The sequence below is a fragment of the Neofelis nebulosa genome, chromosome 2, assembly GCF_028018385.1.
Source record: "Neofelis nebulosa isolate mNeoNeb1 chromosome 2, mNeoNeb1.pri, whole genome shotgun sequence".
NCBI classification, from domain to species: Eukaryota; Metazoa; Chordata; class Mammalia; order Carnivora; family Felidae; genus Neofelis; species Neofelis nebulosa.
The window spans coordinates 188,864,151-188,883,855 of NC_080783.1; the positions used below are offsets into that span (position 1 = coordinate 188,864,151).

The window sequence follows — 19,705 nt, forward strand, 5'->3', positions numbered from 1 at the left end:
ACCTACATGACCTCCAAGTGTCATGAACTCAGTTTCTTCTTTACTTTGAATTGGTGACCCTTGGTCCTGTAGACATCCGTGAAGCCTTGAATTCCGCGCTTCACGCGAGGTTTATCCTTAAAATCAAAGGATTGGAGAACTAGGAGGAATTTTAAAGATCCACTAACCCAATCCGTTTGTGAGAAGTTAGACGTTTCCTGTGCAAGGAGCTGCCTCTGGGTCTCCCAACGCTCCTGCACAGGGATTTTTTTTTCTCGGTCCTACATAGATAAATCTGGCATTCCTCAATCCGACATAATACAACTTCTAAGGTATCCAGGATTAGGATTTTTCCCCCCAAGGTTTACTTAAAAAAAAAAAAAAAAAAAGCCTAATCCAATATTCTCATATCTGCACGGTATTTCTTGTCTTCAGAGCTAGATAATCTACATTTATAATACCAGTTCTACCGCCTAGCCATTTGGACCACCATTTTCCTCCCCCATAAAATCCCTGGCAGAATTGTTCTAAGGATTAAATGAGTTAAAGCTTCTGCTTCCACAATGTCAGTTCTCTTCCGGCTGGTAAATTCTCTTGGGTGCAGCCAGTGTGAACAATGGGAATTAGATTAGGATATTCAGGAAAGTATGTTTGAAACTGAATATGAGTGAGTGAAATATAAATCCTACACACACACTATTGCTTATAAATTGATATAAATAAAATACTGAGAAGGCAGATCAGAAATAAAACTGTGGCTTTATTTCTAACTGTGGTTAAAGCTTGCTTGGGTGAATTCAAGGTTGTTCAAAAACCAATCCCATAATGTGCTTGTCTGTTACCAGTCCAAAGCCTTTCCCCACAACTTCTCGTTCATGTACAAAAACAAACAGAAAATTTCACCCATGCACTGTGATAGTTAACTTTATATGTCAACTTGACCAGGCTACAGGGTGCCCATATATTTGGTCAAACATTATTCTGTTTCTGGAAGGGTGTTTTCGGATGAGATTAACATTTAAATTGGTAGAGTGAGTAAAGCAGAGTGCTGTCCCTAATGTGGGCCTGCCCCATCCAATCAGTTGAAGGCCCGAATAGAACCAAAAAGCTGACCCTCTCCTAGTAAGAGAGAATTCTTCTGGCCTGACAGTCTTCAGCCTGGAACATCCACCTTTTTCCTACTTTCGGACTCAAATGGAAATATTGGTTCTTCCTGGGTCTCAGGCCTATCAGCCTTGAAACTGGAACTACACCATTGGCTCCCCTGGGTCTCTGACTTGCTGACAAACCCTGCAGATAGATCTTGGAAAGTGCCAGCCTCCATAATCATATGAGACAATTCCTTGTAATAAATCTCTTTATACGTGTAAAGATAACACAAATACATTTTTCTCTGGAGGACCCTAACTATTATAAGCACCAACAGAGAGAACTTCTGACAGAAAGATCTAGTTTCTGTTGGGTAGAACTGTGTGCTCATCTGCAAACTGATAGCCAGTACCTCCACAAAGAGGCCAGATCACCTTTGTGGAGTGACTTGAAAGTGAATAGGCTTCTTTCTGCAATCCACACCAAAAAATGAGGCTCATTATTTTATCCTCACACATGGTCTACTGACTTCCTATTTGAAACCAATACTCTCTGACCTAAGAGGCTGTTTGCCACACAAGTAGTCAAGTCTACCAGAATGATGGTCTTATAGGAAAAAAAATGCCTCTACCTTTGTGGTTAAAACTACCGTTTTTCTGGCTGGGCCTCTCTAAATCCCGGGAGGAGATTCAAAAGGGCCAGGGTAACAGACGAACTCATCCATGGCTGTTTTTTCAAGGTCACACACACAGCTGGGCTGCTGTGTTTGAAGCTGTGTGTCCCAGCTCCGTGATTGTACTCTGCAGTCTTTTTGGGATTATGGCTACCTCATTTAAAATTCTTATACCTGGTTATCATCAATAGGTAAGTTAGCTTTGAAAACATGTACATTAGCTCTGGATGTCAGGACACTATGCTGCAAAAAAGCATCAAGGAAATAGAAAAGAAAGGATGGCCTGTTTTATCCCTCTAGCTGACCTACCCCCCTGTTCCAGAAGAAAGAAGGAAGAGTGTGTGACCCAAAACATGTTTACTTTTAAAAAGCTGACTTTGGGAGCTAGAGGCCTGCCCTGAGAAAAGAAGAAACGCCATTCTGGAGGGGATCAGAGAAAAGTCAGGGACTGGGCACCATTACTTCATGACTAAGAGGCCAAGAGCAAGCTAAAGTAGAGTGAAGTTCCTCTATAAATAGCCCCTCGAGTAGAGAACACCTGTATCTTGGTGACACACATTCACCATCACCACCTAAACTTAATGTGATTGTTCGTCTGGTTTTCAAGAATTCTTCCAGGACAGTGGGAACTTTAAGTCTCCAGAAGGATGACAGAGTTTAGAACTGAGTCCTGGGAGGAAGGTGATATGAACAGAAATCACAAGGTCTAGATTTGGGGAAAGGAGATGAGATGTTTCAGAATCAGGTGTTGGGCCGGCAGCCTAAAATGCAGGGCCCGGTGCCGGACCTTCGGGGGGGCAGATAATGAGGCACAGCCCTAAAAAGAAGGAACTTTGAGCCCCTGAAGGGCAGGGCCAATGTCAGAAGGCCAGGGCAGGATCATATCCCTGAGTGGGGAAAGCTCCGGTGCTTGAGGGGGGAGCAAGGAAGGGTCCACCTTCATGGCCATGTCTCCATTAGCATGGCCTTTTTCTTCTGGCTCGGGGACAGTTGATGGCTCTGATTTCTGGAGTTCCGAGCAAATGATTAGAGGCGCTGTATTTTTCCCTCCATCATGAAGGCAAGGCTCGAAGAAAGGGCGAAGGGGGCCAGAGAAACTGTGGGTGAAAGTAAAGATGTGGGATCTGCTGGTCACATTGTAGAAGGAAATGACTCCAGCTTCATAGTCTAGGAAAACCCCCACACACTGTGGGGGCTCTTTCAGGCGCAGGATGGTCTGCGGGGATGTGAGAGCTTCATACTTCTTCTCACTACTCTGTCTTACAAGCCAGTGTCCATTGGCCGGCGTGGCGGTGACCTTGCCCTTCCTGCCCACAGACTCGCTACACACCCCCAGGGCCCATTTGGTCTTATCTCCCACGAACACCTCCCAGTAGTGACAGCCCGCCGTGAAGTACTCAGCTCCCAGGACGCTGACGACAAAGTCAAATCTCTGGGGGCCGTCGGGCACAGGCTGCTTTCTTTCTCCAAGTTTCACATGTCTCCGGTCCTCAGACAGCATGAGTTTGGGATGTGCTGTGTCCGGGTCCAGGGTCACTGCCACTGCAGAGAGTCACCGACAGGTGAGGGTGGGGAAGACAAGGTCTCAGATCCCCTGAGATCTTTGGGATCTTTGGGTAGCTTTGGAGGGAAAGATAATCCCTAGGCTGTGACCACTGTCCTTGGCCTATTTGAGTCCATGGTTCTCCCTCCCCTATAAGTACTAGAACCAAAGAAAACTGTCTTCCAGTCCCTCAGATCTGTTGGCGGTGTATTAAGTGAAAGAGGAAAAAGTATTTCATCATCTGTGAAGCTGCCTTAATCCTTAGGAAATACTGCCTTTGTCTTCGATGTTCCAAAGGAATCTAATGTATGATAAACATGGGCTTTGATGTTAGATCCAGTAGCCAGCTAGGATGTCCCAGCTCTGCCACTCGCTGGTTATGTGATCTCGGGCTTGTTGTTTATCTCCCAACTTTAGTTCCTTCCTCTGTAAAATGGGAGTAGGGCTGTTGTACAGATTTGAGGAACTAATGCATGAGATAGTGCCGAGTTCACACAGTGAGGGTGTGGTGCTCATTTTGGTAGCTAAAATGGGGCACCCGGGTGGCTCTGTCGGTTAAGCATCTGACTTCGTCTCAGGTCATGATCTCACAGTTCGTGGGTTCAAGCCCCACATCGGGCTCTGTGCTGACAGCTCAGAGCCTGGAGCCTGCTTCAGATTCTGTGTCTCCCTCTCTCTCTTCCCCTCCCCTGCTCATCATCTGTCTCTCTCTGTCTCTCAAAAATAAGTAAACATTAAAAAAATAAAATTATTGCTTATAATTACTATTGCTAAATGTTAGGATAGAGAAAAGGATTCAAAAGGATTCTTCCTTAAAATTGTGGACTATAAGAGTCACAGTGAGCCTCTCTCCTTCACCAAGTACAGAAAACAGGCTCTTCTTGGAGAGTAAATCCATGAAATCTGTACTCAGTCAAGGTGGTGGGAGGAAGCCAGACCTCGAATGTCAGAAGAGTTTGTGAGCTCCTGGAGTGCCAACCAAGGTGACCTGGTGTTCTCTTAAGTGCCAACTCACCGATTCTATTAGACCTGCCTGAAGGAAGACGTGTGGATAGAAGGGGGATGAGCAGCTGGAAAACTGATACGGACTACAAAGCAGTGAAAATAACAGGTCTCGTTAAAACAGCAGCAACAGATTGCAAGCTATTTCAGAATAAAATGAAAAGAGATGTGCAAATCTTTTAGAATGAGCCTGCGAAACTTTTGTGTAGTACGCGTTGTTGGAGCTTCTGCGTCACCCATTCACTTTTCTGAGAGTCTCAATCACCACGCCCCAAGAAAACTGATCATCAGAGAAAGAAGGATGTGGCAGGGGTGTGGAAAGAGACAAGAGCGCTGGCTGTTGGCCCAGCTGTGGGATAGGAAGGACCTCCCCAACCTGAAAGCATGGAAGAGACAATACAGGAAAAGATGAATAAATTTGACTCCATAAAAAACAAAATGTTCATACATAAAAAAATAATATTATAGGGAAAGTAAAATGAAAATGAAAAAGTCAGAAAAATAATTTGTGAAAAACATGACAAAGAACTAGTATGCTTTATATAGAAATAATATCCTCACTAATCAAAAAGTAGGCAGAACCGGGGCACCTGGGTGCCTCATTCGGTTAAGCGTCCGACTTCGGCTCAGGTCACGATCTCACGGTTCATGAGTTCGAGCCCCATTTTGGGATCTGTGCTGAAAGCTCAGAGCCTGGAGCCTGCTTCGGATTCTGTGTCTCCCTGTCTCTCTGCCCCTTCCCCACTGGCACTCTGTCTCTCTTTCTCAAAATAAGTAAGCATTAAAAAAAAAAAAAAAAAAAGTAGCCAGAACAGGACAGGAGCAGACAAGTCACAAAGATGAAATGTGAATAACCAACAAACCTAAGATAAATCTCAAAACTCATAGAGAACTCATAGGAAGATCAAAACAAAGAGGGGAGACTTTCTAACTCTAAATGTGAACCCCAAAATCACAAAGATTTTTCAAAACTGATAAGCAGACAATCAGATTTGATTTTTACAAAGTTCTAAATGACAGTCTGAATTCCTCAGGACCAGAGCAATGGGCTCTGAAATGTGGATGATTTGGCTGGCGTGACTTACCAAAGTGTAGCCGGGCCCTCCTCCAGCCTGGAAGACGTAAAGGGGATGCCTGAGTTTAAGGACAGAGAAACGGGGAAGTCTTGGGGCTTGGGCGTCAAATGCAGGGAAAGTGTACCTCACCTGAGTTCGCTGCAGCTCTCTTCAACTCTAATAAAAGAAGAAACCAGGGGGTGAGCTATCACTGGAAACACAGAATCCACAGGAGACAAGGTGATACAGGAGTCATAAGCACATGGGACACTTACTCAGTTCATTCCGGAGGGTCTCTAAAGAAGAAAAACAGTTGGACCAATCAGAACAAGGGCGTCGACCTGCCCAGAATGCTGCGGTCCCATCCCAGCCACACCCCCACATGAGATCCTGGAGAGCAATGCCCTGAGCTTCCCCGGTGATGGGGCCGGCAAGAGCAGCGGGGCCCCAGCCGTGGGCCATCGCGCCCCAGAGACACCGCAGAGGGTCACCAAATTCCTGCGGCCCCCCACAACTTCCCGGCAGACCAAGTAATAACACATCTTCTACACACAGGTCACGACAACATCAACATTTGTAGATGTTGCAGGAGAAGCCTAAAATATCAGTTCACTTGAAACTATCACCAAATTTCCACTAGATTTTCTTCTGTATGTTTCCTCAGTGTAAAATAAAATAGACATGTCACGTGCCTGAAGACGTTTTTTGTTACAAAGAGGTTCTCGTTCGTGAAGTGGCGGAGACCCACTTCTCCACACGTTCACTTTAAAGAGGACGCACACGCTTTGGATCCCACCTAAGGGAATGTCCCCCCTAGGTGATCAAAGGGGGTCTTCCAGGAGGATTCCCCTTTGGGAGGTACAGCTCTTCCCGGTAAGACGGTTCCCGCATAGAGAGCAGATAAGAGTTATGTGGGAAAGAGGAACAGGGAAGAGTTGAGAAAAGCGGGCTGTGGGAGCCAGTATATCCCCAGCCCCCAGGGCCTCAAGTACCCTTGCCCCCCTCTTCTGCCCCAACGAGTGAAACTGAGACACTCATCCTAGAGCAAAGATGTCAGCAGAAGGAGGTTTGCGCCACAGGTGAGGAGCGGAACTTACTGAGCACTTTATGGAGCCTTCCTAAAACAAACAAACAGAAAAAGGCACAAGTGAACACGTGTGGCCACTTTATCCCTGGGACGCAACCGGGAAGGCTCATGGCTCCGTCCCCTACAGTGAAGGGGGCGATGACCATCCTGTCGGCCCCTAATCCAGTCACATCTCTCAAAGCTCAGACCCGTGAACCTGGCGGCGCCACTTTCCCCAGTGACCCAGGCTGCCCAGAACTTCTCCCTTTTTGCCCGGCTCCTTTTCTCTTTCTGTCTGAGTGTTTCTGTACGTTTGTGACTGTGTGTACACGGGTGTGTCCCTTGCTCTCCTTCTATAACCTACTGTTTATAACAGCTATGGTGTCCAGCGGGAGGCCTATAGCATTGGCTTGTTGGCTCGTATTGTTCTCGACAGTAACTCCCCTGAAGAACTGCAGAGAGATTGGTAAATTTGGAGATCCCAGGTCTCGGGACATAAACTGTAAGCTCCTGAGACTACTGTGCTTGTGGCTTTTCTGGAGGCGCCATCCAGCCCACATTTTCTCCTAGCACTGGCCTTGCCAGAGAACTAAAGTTACACGTTCGTTCGTTCGAGTTCACTACCAGGCCCTGTGCTAAGGGCGGGGCATGTGTTAGGCATTAGGCCCTTGGGCAGTGAAACCGAATACAATACAGCCCCCAAGGAGCTTATGGTTGATTTTTACTACTCCCACTACTAACAGTCTCCATTTATTGTGTCCTGTTCTCATAACGAGGTGGGCACTGAACCCCCTCCACCATGTGAGGTGCATACAATTAGTATCCCCATTTTATAGAGTAGTTGTCTGAGGTTCAGAGGGAGGTGGAAATTTGCCCAGGTGACCAGGCTAGTAAGTGGCCGAGGAGGCAGGATTCCAACCCACATCTGTCTGGCTCCCAATCAGAGGTCAGCCCCACTACACCACCGTTCCTTCCGCTCTTGAACAGAGCAGCCATAGCATCCCTGAGTTGTGCACGCACCCACACTTCCATCGCCTTGGAGGAGATGTAAGCAGGGAGGAGAGGAGATGTTGAAATCGCCATTTCTGGTCCAGTGACTTGTCTTCCCAGCAAGAGCTTAAGGGAAGCTTTGTGCCTGTTTGTTTGTGCCCTGAGTGTCTAACTTTTATGCTCAGTGGCTTACAGCAGACACTCGATTAATGGAGATGAAATGGCAGGAAGAAAAAGGAGTACCAGGCTTTGTAATAAGAAGTTTTGTCTATTTGAGTCCTGAAAACAATCAGGTGAGGGGACTTACTGTCCCCACTTTACAGACGAGAAAACTGAAGCTCAGAGCAGTTAAGTGCCTTGTCTAAGGCCGTAAGCGGCAGAGCAGTGATCTGAGCCAGGTATCACTGACCCAGTCGCTGACTCCAGAGCCTGTGACCCTCCCATCGTATGATACCGCCTCTCTCGGTGCAAAAGTTGTATGGATTCCTCAGATTTTTCATACATCCCGCATGACCATAATAGTACCTTTCTAAATAGTAAATAGACCTTCTTTTTCAATGATTGACAGAAAGGCTGGTGTAGGGACCTCAGGCCAATCCAGACCCGTGAATGCTGATCAAATGCACCCCCTCACCATGGCCACCGGCCCTGTAACCCCTTGATATTGGAAAGTGAATTCCAATAATACTAATGGAAAATGTGTGTGTGTGTGTGTGTGTGTGTGTGTGTGTATAAAGTATGTATCATAGACTGTCAGCATTCATGTAGAAATAGAAAGAATATATTCCTTGTTATTTGTTCCCTACTCTTTATTCTACACATATAATTACCTTTTTCTTTTGCGTGGTCTGAGAGAAGATTTTCTAGAGAAAGAAAAGTAAATGAGATTCTGTGCCGTTACTCTGAAGGTTCCCGATGCCTATTGAGTTCACCTGCTCTTGAACCTCCCTGTCTCCACCTCCACCTCCCTGACCCAGGCCCTCACCATCTCTCATCTGGATGACAGAAGTGGTGCCCCCCAACCTGCCCCCACATCTTGTCCCATTGCTCCCTCTGGTCCTTTCTCAACACTGCAGCTGGAGAGAGCTTCTCGAAGCACAATTCTGGCCAGGATTGCCCGGTTCACTGCTTTACCACTGCTCTGATAGGAAAGACCAAAACCCTTCACGTGATCTACAGGGCGTCACCTGGGCTGACCCCTGCCAAGTCCACAGCCTCATCCGCTGTCATCTTTGGCCTCATTTCCACATTTTGTTTCTTTCACATGCTGTTCCTTCTGCTGCACATGGTTTTCTATTCCCTCTTCCCTCCAGACCGCCTGTCTTCCAGATCACACATCACTTCCTCAGGGGCCCCCCCTCCTGTCCCTGAAGCTTGGTTGGTTCCTCCTGGTTACAGTCTTTACAACCCTTAGAACTCCCTCTCGTGGCATCTGTGCACAATTTGTTTGTATAATCATTTCATTCACATATATTTCCTTGATTAGACTGAACGCCCCAAGAAGGCACAGACTGTGTGTGTTTTTACTCGCCATTGTGTCCCCAGCCTCCAGTATGGTCTGGGGTGCTTCGGAGACAATTACTAATTGTTGAACGAATAAAAGCTTCCCCCACGTTAGATCTACATGACTCCCACAGGAGTGGAGAGCAAGACCAAGGAATGAGTTCACATACAAAAACCACCAAACACACTGGAAGGCAAGCTGCGACAAGTAAGAGTCTGCAAAAACTGGAAATGGCAGGTATAGACCCCCCACCGCCCCTGCCACCAGGACATCAGATGTTGGGACTTTCAGGTGCACAATTTAAATCAGTGGTCACTGGGAGCACAAAACCAATAAAACACAGTAACATCCCCACCAAGCTCAAGACACTTACCTACCTCCACCACCTGTTCATAGAGAAGATTCTCTGGAAGAAAGAAAGATGTGTCAGCTCAGTTAAAGGAAGGACTTTTTCTAGTAGGCAGGGTTGTCCAAAGATGGCCCACGCAAGCTGCCTGAGTAGGACTTTGCTCCTCGTCCCTGTGGGTGTGTGACTATTTGAAAGGATTAGAGGATCTTCAAACCATCAGATGGGGAAAGGAGTGTTGCCTTATATGACTTTCAGGATCCTTTGTGACCCCGAGATCCTATGAAATTCAACCACATTCACAGGGGTTTTATCTAATGGATAGCACTGCATTTCTTAATTAATTAGAAGACTGGCATGATCAGTATTTTCCTAATTTATCAGGAGATGAGAATTCACAGCTCTGCCCAGGAGTTTTCTGCAGTTTCTTTGACCCTCTCTGCAATGTGAGTCCCCCAGCATGGCTCTACCAGTTTGCTCTCAGCCAGCTTGCAGGGTCTGCAACCTAGGGATAACTCATGTCCACATCTACTTCCTCCCTGCCATTTCCTAGAGAAGCCTCAGTCCCACTTCTCAGTCTCGGCCGGGACTCCCTTACCACTTAGTTACCTTTGGATCTTTTTTGCTTCCAAATGAGGCAAACGCCTGCCATGATGAGAAGCCCCAGGAAAGGCAGGATCACAGCAAGAGCCATTGCTGAGGAGGAGATCTTCCCTGGAGATGGGGCTGAAACAGAAACCACCAATGACCACCCTCAAAGGGCCCCACTTCAGATGGCAGGCGGCTCAGGCACATCCCAACCGTCTCCATCAAGTTTAGGGAGAGACCTCCGGCCAAGACAGGTGAGTGTCTTTGCTTCTGTCAGTAACTCCAACCCTGAATGACCCAGGGACAACTTTAAAGTGAGATACTTTAAAGATAAAGATAAAGATAAAGATAAAGATAAAGATAAAGATAAAGATAAAGAGATACCACTCTTAGGAGTGGTGTTGATGCTCCCGCCCGAAGACAGTGGGTTAAACTCAGCCTTTCAACCACAACCTCATGCTGCCTTATATGAAACCATTATCTGGGGACTTTGGAGGATAGGAGGTGCTTCCTCAGGGGCCATCTCCAGTCTTCTCATGAGTACCCACCTGCCTCCCTGTCAAGTGAAACAACAGTCAGTGACATCTTTGCCCTGAGCCCTAGCAGCAGGGGCAGAACAGATTCCGGGGTGCTACAGCAGTAGATTAAAGCCTAGGCAGGAAGAAAGGAGAAAGGAAAGAAGAAAAAAAGAGCAGAAGAGGCTCCGTCACAAGTGGTGGAGAGCCTGGGCTGGATGCAAGACCTCACTCAACATTATGTGACCCTGAGCGAGAGACTGAGCCTCCCCAAGCCTGGCTTACCATCTGTAAAATAGAGATGATAATAATCCTCGTTCCACTGGGTTGTTGGGAGATTTAAAAGGATCATGGGGCACCTGGGTGGCTCAGTCAGTTAAGCATCTGACTCTTGGTTTTGGCTCAGGTCATGATCTCACGGTTCCTGAGTTCCAGCTCCACATCGAGCTCTGTGCTGACAGGGCAGAGCCTGCTTGGGATTATTTCTCTCCCTCTCTCTCTGCCCCTCCCCTGCTCTCTTGCTCTCTCTCTCTCTCTCTCTCTCTCTCTCAAAATAAATAAACTTAAAAAAATTAAACAATTGGGCGCCTGGGTGGCTCAGTCAGTTGAACATCCGACTTCGGCTCAGGTCACGATCTCGCGGTTCGTGAGTTCGAGCCCCACGACGGGCTCTGTGCTGACAGCTCAGAGCCTGGAGCCTGCTTCAGATTCTGTGTCTCCCTCTCTCTCTGCCCCTCCCCTGCTCATGCTCTGTCTCTCTCTGTCTCAGAAATAAATAAAACATCTAAAAAAAATTTTTTTTAATTAAACAATAAATAAATAGGGGCATCTGGGTGGCTCAGTCGGTTAAGCCTCCGACTTCGGCTCAGGTCATGATCTTGCAGTTTGTGAGTTTGAACCCTGCACTGGGCTCTGTGCTGACAACTCAGCCTGTAGCCTACTTCAGATTCTATATCTCCCTCTCTTTCTGCCCCTCCCCAGATCTCTCTCTCTCTCTCTCTCTCAAAAATAAATAAACATTAAAAATTTTTGTTTAAATAAAGAAAGGGATAGGCAGGTAAAGCACTTAGCACTCAGTGAGAGGCAGTGGCAGTAGTAAGAGAAGGGAGGGGGCAGAGGTCATTACCCTTGCTTACTCGGGACCCTAGGCCACAGTCTATCTTTCTGGGCTCTAAAACCACTCTGCTCTGCCACATGGCCTCCATGTCTCAAGGATCTTTAAAAGGTTCATACCCCTTTAACCCCTCAATTCTACTTCTAGAAACACATTCTAAGAAAATAATCAGTCACTTGCCAAAATATGTGCAAAGGTGTCCACTGCACCACTCATTATAATAGGAGGAAAAATTAGAAACCATCCAGATGTCCAGAAATAGGGCTTCGATTAATTTTATTCAGTCATAACCACACAATGAAGCACTATGTAGCCCTTAAAGGTCACGTTGCAGAGAACTACTGAAGGACATGGGCGGAAAATGCTCATGACATTAGAAGTGGAAAGGAAGAAGACACCAGGTAGAAAATTACATACGTGCAAAAACATACGCATTCAGAGATACACGCACACAAGACAGTCTTGAAAGAAATGCCCCAGGGCCCCTGGGGTGGCTCAGTCCCTTAAGCGTTGGGCTCTTGATTTCCGCTCAGGTCATGATCTCATGGTTCCTGGGATCCAGCCCCGCATCGGGCTCTGTGCTGACAGCATGGAGCCTGCTTGGGTTTCTCTCTCTCCTCTCCCTCACCCCCTCCCCCTGCTTGTGCTCTCTCTCTCTCTCAAAATACATTTTTTTTTTTACGTTAGTAGTTCTCTCTAATTTATGACATTATAGGCCATTTGTTGGTTTCTTTAAAATGTTCCTCGTTTTTTTTTTTCAAGTTTTCTGCTGCAAACATGTGTTACTCTTAGAATTTAAAAAAATGTGAAAATTCTTTATAAGGTTTCCACTAAGGTAGGAGTTTTCACCAGAGGCTTCAAGCCCATTTACGGCCCCAGCTTTTACCTGCTATGACCATGGCTGCCGTCTTCTCTTGGCCAAGGGCCAAGTTGCGGAAGGTGCAGGACACGTTCCCGAGCGTGCTGTCCCTGACTCTGCTGGATACCGCTGTCCGGAAGAGCCCAGCTTCCAGGGAATGGGCCTCCGACAGCGATAGAAGCACCCTGCCCTGAGGGTCTCTCCACTCGGCCCAAGGCTTTGGGAACCATCCCGCCGACCTGCACACCAGATGGATCCATCCAGCGTCGTAGCCCTTCACGTGGATGTAAGGGTCGGAGCCTACAACTGGGAGGGAGACAGGGAACAGAGACGCCTGGCCGTGGGGGCGCGGTCCCCGCGGGAGCCCTCCCCCCCTTCCCACGGTCTCCGGGGTGGGGGGGCAGCAGGGGCTGCTCACGGCACGTGCATGCCCACCCTCTCCCCACCTTCATCCTCCTCCCCACGGGGTGAGACAGTCTCTGGCTTCATCCTCATACCTTCTCCAATCCGCCCCTAGGGTAACTGCACCCCACGATTCAGATCTCGGGGGCACCTCAGTCCCCCTTGGACAATGACTAACCAGCCACCTGCAGGGTCACGGTGCCCTCTCGAGTCAGGTTTCCGATCTGGACCTGGCATCGGTACTGCCCTCGGTCCTCCAGCCGGACCTGGCGGATCTCCAGGCTGACGCTCCCCTCTCGGGCGTCCCTCCGCATGGCCGTTCGCCCCTTGTACTCCGGCATCACGCCTTCCTCCCGGTCTTTCCCGTCCCGGAACACGTGCACCGCCTGGGAGCGGTCCGGGTGTGGGGACCGCAGCCACGTCACCGCGGTGGGCACGGTGACCGGCCACAGGGCGAGCGGGCAGGGCAGCTCGGCTGTGCCCCCTAGCGGGGCCAGGTGGAAGTTGCCGGTGTCCCCTGTGCGGTGCGGACAAAAAAGGGACAAGGGCGTCTGGGAGGAATGGGAGCGCAGGAGCCGTGCCATGGACGTAGGGGACGTCTTGGGGAAGGGCAGGGCCTGGGAAGGGCCTGGGAGAGGACTGGGTGGGGGGGGGGGGTGGGGGGGAGAAGTGAACGCGAGAAGAAATAAGGCCCCCTTGCGCTTGGGTGTCCTTCCGCAGACGTCCCGGACACGGGAAGAGGTTCACAAACTCCTACCTGGCACACGCATGGGCAGGCAGAGGAACACGAGTGCCACGAGGCAGCCGGAGAGCCAGGCGCCCGAGGAGCTTGCCATCTCCATCCGAACTAGGAGGACAGACACAGGGAGACACCAGAAAGGGCTGGTGAGCTTGATGAGGGAACGGGGACAATGGAGGAGGTGGGGGCGCAGGCACGAGCCGCACAGCAAGCACTCTGGAATCCCACAGCCCAGCTTGGCTACTTACCTCCGTGGATACTCGTGACTTAACTTCTCTGAGTAACCTTGTGACCGAGGCTCTGCTTCTCCATCTTTAAAGTGGGTATAATAACTGTGCCTCCTTGCAGGATTATTGTGAGGATTGGAGGACGTAAGTGCTCAACATGGAAGCCATGACTGAGGGCCATGGTGACAGGGAGGCTGAGACACTGAGTGTGATTTCGAAGGCATAGGCAGGGGTCTGGAGAAACAAGAACTTACACCCAGAACTAACCAGGTGCACACCAGAATACAGGCTTCTTCTAGCATTTAGTGTCTCAAGCCAGGCTTGGCAAGGGCCTGTTGCTGGCCCTTCCACAGTTGCTCTTCCATGCACAGCGGATTCAAGTCCTAGCTCCATTCATGTACTAGCTCCGTGTCCCTGGGAATATTGTTTAAAATCTGTGGGCCTCCAGTGCTTAATCTATAAAGGGGGGAGCTTCTTCCCAGATGCAAGGAGATAATGCATGGAAAGCACTTGCCGCAAATGCCCGGCAGAAAAAGTGCTCAATAAAAGTGCTGTAGTTGTTATTACTAAATCACCTTGTGCATTAACCACAGTTTAGTTATTACTAAATGCACCTTGCGCATTAACCAAAAGGACACCCTAGAGGATTCCCTACGATAAAACTCTCCCCACCTACTTGCGACTGCCTGAAATTCCTTTCGCGGGAACCAAACCTTTTCATGCCACAACCGGGGATGAAGTTTAAAGGTAAAAAACACTCCAGGGAAGAGATAATGTCTCTTGAATTCTCCCCAAGATTTCAAATCCTTTCTAAAGAGGAGGGTTTTTGTAGAAGTCCTCAGGTCAGGTCCCGGAAGGTCTTGGAATAGGGCAAAAAGAGACTTGGAGGAGGTGGGGCCATCAAAGGGAGGAGGAAAAACGGAGGATGAACTTAAGCTTTGAACGAATTTCCAGTTCTGTTTCTCTCATGGCAAACAGCACACTGCTTTAGGGTTGTCTTTGTTTCGTTTGTTTTTGTTTTTCAGTCACGACGCATGTAATATCCATCTCTAATCCCCTAGGGTTGCAAATGGCAACACAGCACTAGGACACACTGAGGTTAGGATGACAATTAGGACATTTTCCCCCCCTCTATCCCACCCACTTTCCCACAGGTTACCAGCTACTCAGAAACTGAATAGAGAAGTTAGGCAAAGGAGACACATATTTCATGTGTCTTTTTTTTAAAGTGTGTATTCTGTTGTTGGGTAGAGGGTGACGAGTGTAAAGTAAGGTCTTAGCTTTTTTTATTAAAGATGTGACTTTCATGCATAATCTCATCTGAGAAGAGCAAAGAGTAAGCCAATGGGAAAATTCCCAAGAATCTAAGGCTAAATAAAGCCAAATGGTAAAAGAAAAGCTAGTAGACCTAGCGAACTGAGGGCTGGAGTCAGATGCCTTGGTTTCAGTCTTGTCTTGGTCCCTAACTGACTATGTGACCCTATAACTTTGAGCAAATCACTTAAACTCTTAGGCCCTGAGTCTCCTGTCTTGAAAATAGGAGATTCACTTACATTTGCTGAATTCATTGTAAATTGGGAAGGAACGAGAGGTAAAGAAATGTTACTTGGGGGCGCCTGGATAGCTCAGTCGGTTAAGCATCCACCTTCAGCTCAGGTCATGATCTTGCAGTTCGTGAGTTCTAGCCCCACGTTGGGCTCTGTGCTGACAGCTCAGAACCTGGAGCTTGCTTCGGATTCTGTGTCTCCCTCTCTCTCTGCCCCTCCCCCACTTACACTCTATGTCTCTCTGTCTCTCAAAAATAAATAAAACGTTAAAAAAAAAGAAATGTATTTGCCTTTGATTCAGTAAGAAATATTCTGGAAATCTATTCTAAGAGGGGCGCCTGGGTGGCGCAGTCGGTTAAGCGTCCGACTTCAGCCAGGTCACTATCTCGCGGTCCGTGAGTTCGAGCCCCGCGTCAGGCTCTGGGCTGATGGCTCGGAGCCTGGAGCCTGTTTCCGATTCTGTGTCTCCCTCTCTCTCTGCCCCTCCCCCGTTCATGCTCTGTCTCTCTCTGTCCCAAAAATAAATAAAAAACGTTGAAAAAAAAAATTAAAAAAAAAAAAAAAAAAAAGAAATCTATTCTAAGAAAAGAATCTTAAATATAAAAGGTCACATGATCTCAGCAGTATGTTTATAAAAGTGAAAAACTGGACTATCTATAGGTACATCAATAAGGAAATGACTAAGTAAATTATGGTTCATCAAGCCTGTGTTTCAAATGATTAGTTTCAAACTAATAATGATGTGTTAAAATCAAAATACAAAATAACATATTTACAATGATTATAACTAAAGAGTGTGTAAGAAAGGAGTTGAGAGGAAGTCCTATAAAATATGAATATTGATAATTAAGGTGTTGGTGGGGCACGTGCGTGGCTCAGTCAGTTAAGCATCCAAACTTGGCTCAGGTCATGATCTCACAGTTCATGAGTTCAAGCCCTGTGTTGACAGCTCAGAGCCTGGAGCCTGCTTCAGATTCTGTCTCCCTCTCTCTCTGCCCCTTCCCCACTTACAGTCTGTCTCTCTCAAAAATAAATAAACACTAAAAACATTAAAATTAAGGTGTTGGAAATATAGACAATTTTTTCTCATCTCTATTTCCTAACTTATTAATAAAGCATAATAAAATAATAAAAAGACATAACACAAAACTAAATTTAGCAAAAAATAAATACACTTATTAAGGGATTTTGATTAGATGGAGCTTTTCTTAACCGACTGAGCCACCCAGGCGCCCCATAGATGGAGCTTTTCTAACTCCAGTATACTATGAAAAGGAAAAATTATATATCGACTGTTTGTCTTGCAGTTCTTTGCTAGAAATAACTTAATTTGGAAACTTGATGCCTACATTTACAAAATTATGAAGAGCAGGATTAGTCAGATTAGTCAGATTGTAATTTTGAGAGCCTTCAGAGGGCAGAGCGGTGCTGAAGGAGAACCAGGGTATTCAATGTACGTTTCCAAGTCAGATGGAGAGAAGAAACCGAAGTAGGATCGGGAGGAGAAGCAAAAGATGGTAGAAGGGGGACAGAGTAGAAGGAAAAGACTGAAAGTATAAAAGGGTGAACAGACAGTGCTTGGGAATCCTCCATCACCGGCTCTCTGGGTACTACCTCTGCTGTGAGTCCCCCATAGTACAGCAGGTCCTCCAAACACATTGTTAATCTAATTAGGTATTTTTTCATTCCTATACCTGAACTTTAACTTTTGCTTTGTACTTATCCAACTTCAAGGAACTAAAAGCCATCTTTCCTATCTTCCCTGGTCGTGGCTATAAATTCTCTTAGACTCTGTGAGCCCCTCACACTTGCCCTCTGGGATGAGTGTTTCCTGCCCTGACAGTCACCTGCCAGTCAGCCAGCTCCAGCTCACATCCAGAAGAGCCCCATGGCATTTCAGCCATTTTTAAAAAGTTTTTATTAAATAAAATATACTGCTTTTTCTATCCCGTAGAAAATCTGGAAATTATAAAAAAAAAATAGGTAAAATTTTTAAATTTTTTTTTTTTTAATTTTTTTTTTCAACGTTTTTTATTTATTTTTGGGACAGAGAGAGACAGAGCATGAACGGGGGAGGGGCAGAGAGAGAGGGAGACACAGAATCGGAAACAGGCTCCAGGCTCCGAGCCATCAGCCCAGAGCCCGACGCGGGGCTCGAACTCACGGACCGCGAGATCGTGACCTGGCTAAAGTCGGACGCTTAACCGACTGCGCCACCCAGGCGCCCCAAATTTATTTTTTAAGTGTACATTTTTTTAAATGTTATTTTCAAGACAGAGAGAGAGCAAGGGCGAATGTGGGAGGGGCAGAGAGGGGGACAGAGGATCCGAAGCAGACCCTGCAATGACAGCAGTGAGCCCAGTGTGGGGCTTGAACTCACAAACCATGAGATCATGACTTGAGCCAAAGTCGATGCTCAATCGACTGAGCCACTTAGGTGCCCCTAAAATTTTTAAATCATCTGAAATCTCTCCACCCAGAGATATATTCCGTCAAATTTTTTTCCATGCATGTATATAACTTTTTTTTTAAAAATTGGACCATACCATATATGCTGCTGATATCTGTCATGTTCCCTAACCACTACATTATGTGCATTTTCCCATACCATCAAATATTCTTTTAATGACTTATGTGCCACGGATATCATGGATATTCGAGAATTTTTAAAGTAAATCTATATTGTAGGATGTTTAGGTTGTTTTCCAACACATTGCTGTATTAAGCATCACTACCAGATAAGACCTGGAGGGCCAGAGTTAGAAGTCTGAGCCCTAATCTTGGTTTAGTCCCTAACTGTTGACTTTGTAACTTTAAGCAAGTCACTTAAATTCTTAGGCCTTGAGGTTCCCATCTTTAAAATAGAGAGACTTTTAATTTGCACTGCCAAATTGCCTTCTAGAAAGGTCATATCAGTTTACCGAAGTGAGGAAATTGCTTGTTTCCCCACAAGATTGCCATCACATGGCTTCATGTTTTTAAAAGAATCTTTGTTATTTTAATGAGTAGCAAAATGGTATCTCTTTTATTTTTTATTTATGTAAAAAACTTGTTAATGTTTTTATTCATACTTTGAAAGACAGAGAGACAAGGTGTGAGTGCGTGAGGGGCAGAGAGAGAGAGGGAGACACAGAATCTGAAACGGGCTTCAGGCTCTGAGCTGTCAGCACAGCGCCCCACACGGGGCCCAAACCCACGAACCGTGAGCTGAAGTCGGGCACTGAACTGACTGAGCCATCCAAGTACCCCAAATGGTATCTCTTTTAAAAGAATTAATGGTGTTTTGTTTTAATTTATATTTTTTTGATTACTTATTATTTGGACTTTGTCAGTTATCTAAATACTTTGTCCATTTTTTTATGTGGGCATCTGTCTCTTTAACGGTTTGCAAAATTCTTCACATAGCAACAATTTTCTTTCTACTACACGTGTTGGAAATATGTTGTCCCCAGGCACCCATTTACGTTTAAGTTTTATTTATTTCTTTATTTATTTTACGTTTAAGTTTTAAAGAGTTTAATTCCAAAACCTTCTAAATCAGAAAAAACAAAACAAACAAACACAAAAAACCACGCATGGGAAGTTCCCTTGACAACCCCAAGCAGGCTAAGAAGACTCCTCAAATCTACAAATGATTGGTCTAGATGCACAGAGCATAGGACCTGGCTAATAAGAAGGACTAAATACATGACAGCTGTAATAATAATGATAACAAGATTACTTCAGTGAGAATCTTTAGACAAAACCCATCCAGCCCCCTTGTCCCTCATCCTTTTATGCTTATTTCCACTTGCCCCATTTTGTCTTCTAAAATGTACTTGTGAGTAAGGAGAAAGGGGACAGTTTCTCCAACAAACTTGAGGATCCCGAGAAAGTCAAAGGACTAAGGAGAATGAAGAGGAGAGAGAGGGAGGACTCACCACCTTTGGAATCAGGGGCCCTTTGTCCCTCACCAGCAGACCTGGAGTCTCCAAGCTGGGAACGCTCCCTCCGTCCATCCACGGAGATCAGGCTTCAGGCAGGAGCATCAGGTAGGGCTGAGGTGAGCCTGGGAAAGAGTTCATCTTTTATTCTCAGCCCTCAGCCCTCAGGCCTCAGCCCTCAGGCCTCAGGCCTCAGGCCTCAGCCCTCAGCCCTCAGCCAGGGGCTTCTCCTGCCCCACACACTCCCCTCTAGCTGCCTCCTATATACACCAACCAGCCACACCCTGCCTGTCCGCCCCTGATAAAGGAACAGAGCAGAAAGGAGGCTCCCTAAAAGCGAGGGAACCTCCCAGTGCTACCCGCTGCGAGGGAACTTTGCCCCAAAGCCTCCTTCCCCTCCCAGGCGGAGTGATTCCCTTCCATATATTTCCATCCTGTCGCGTTCTTTCTCACAAGCTCGCTGCCCTTTGCTTTCCATATTAGAGTAAAATTGAAGATTGGTTTCAAAGACACCCACCAATGAACCACCTTCCTTACCTCACTA

The 19,705-nt window shown here is 46.7% G+C and overlaps 1 protein-coding gene across 4 annotated transcripts; it reads right to left on the reverse strand.

The window, feature by feature from the left end:
- Nucleotides 1–719: 719 nt before the first annotated feature.
- Nucleotides 720–19,380, reverse strand: ERMAP (erythroblast membrane associated protein (Scianna blood group)). 4 transcript variants are annotated; one of them, XM_058717781.1, is made up of 12 exons: nucleotides 19,162–19,380; nucleotides 13,483–13,572; nucleotides 12,904–13,242; nucleotides 12,351–12,629; nucleotides 9,857–9,973; nucleotides 9,275–9,307; nucleotides 8,228–8,260; nucleotides 6,439–6,459; nucleotides 5,617–5,637; nucleotides 5,492–5,518; nucleotides 5,372–5,398; nucleotides 720–3,283 (listed from the first exon to the last, which is right to left on the reverse strand). In XM_058717781.1, exons 2-12 carry the CDS (start codon nucleotides 13,565–13,567, stop codon nucleotides 2,559–2,561), a joined length of 1,707 nt encoding a protein of 568 aa, XP_058573764.1. In that variant the 5' UTR covers nucleotides 13,568–13,572; nucleotides 19,162–19,380; the 3' UTR covers nucleotides 720–2,558. The 4 variants fall into 4 exon arrangements, with proteins under 4 accessions (XP_058573764.1, XP_058573763.1, XP_058573766.1 ...); XM_058717780.1 differs by having other exon boundaries at nucleotides 19,159–19,380; XM_058717783.1 differs by lacking the exon at nucleotides 12,904–13,242 and having other exon boundaries at nucleotides 19,159–19,380.
- Nucleotides 19,381–19,705: the final 325 nt, after the last annotated feature.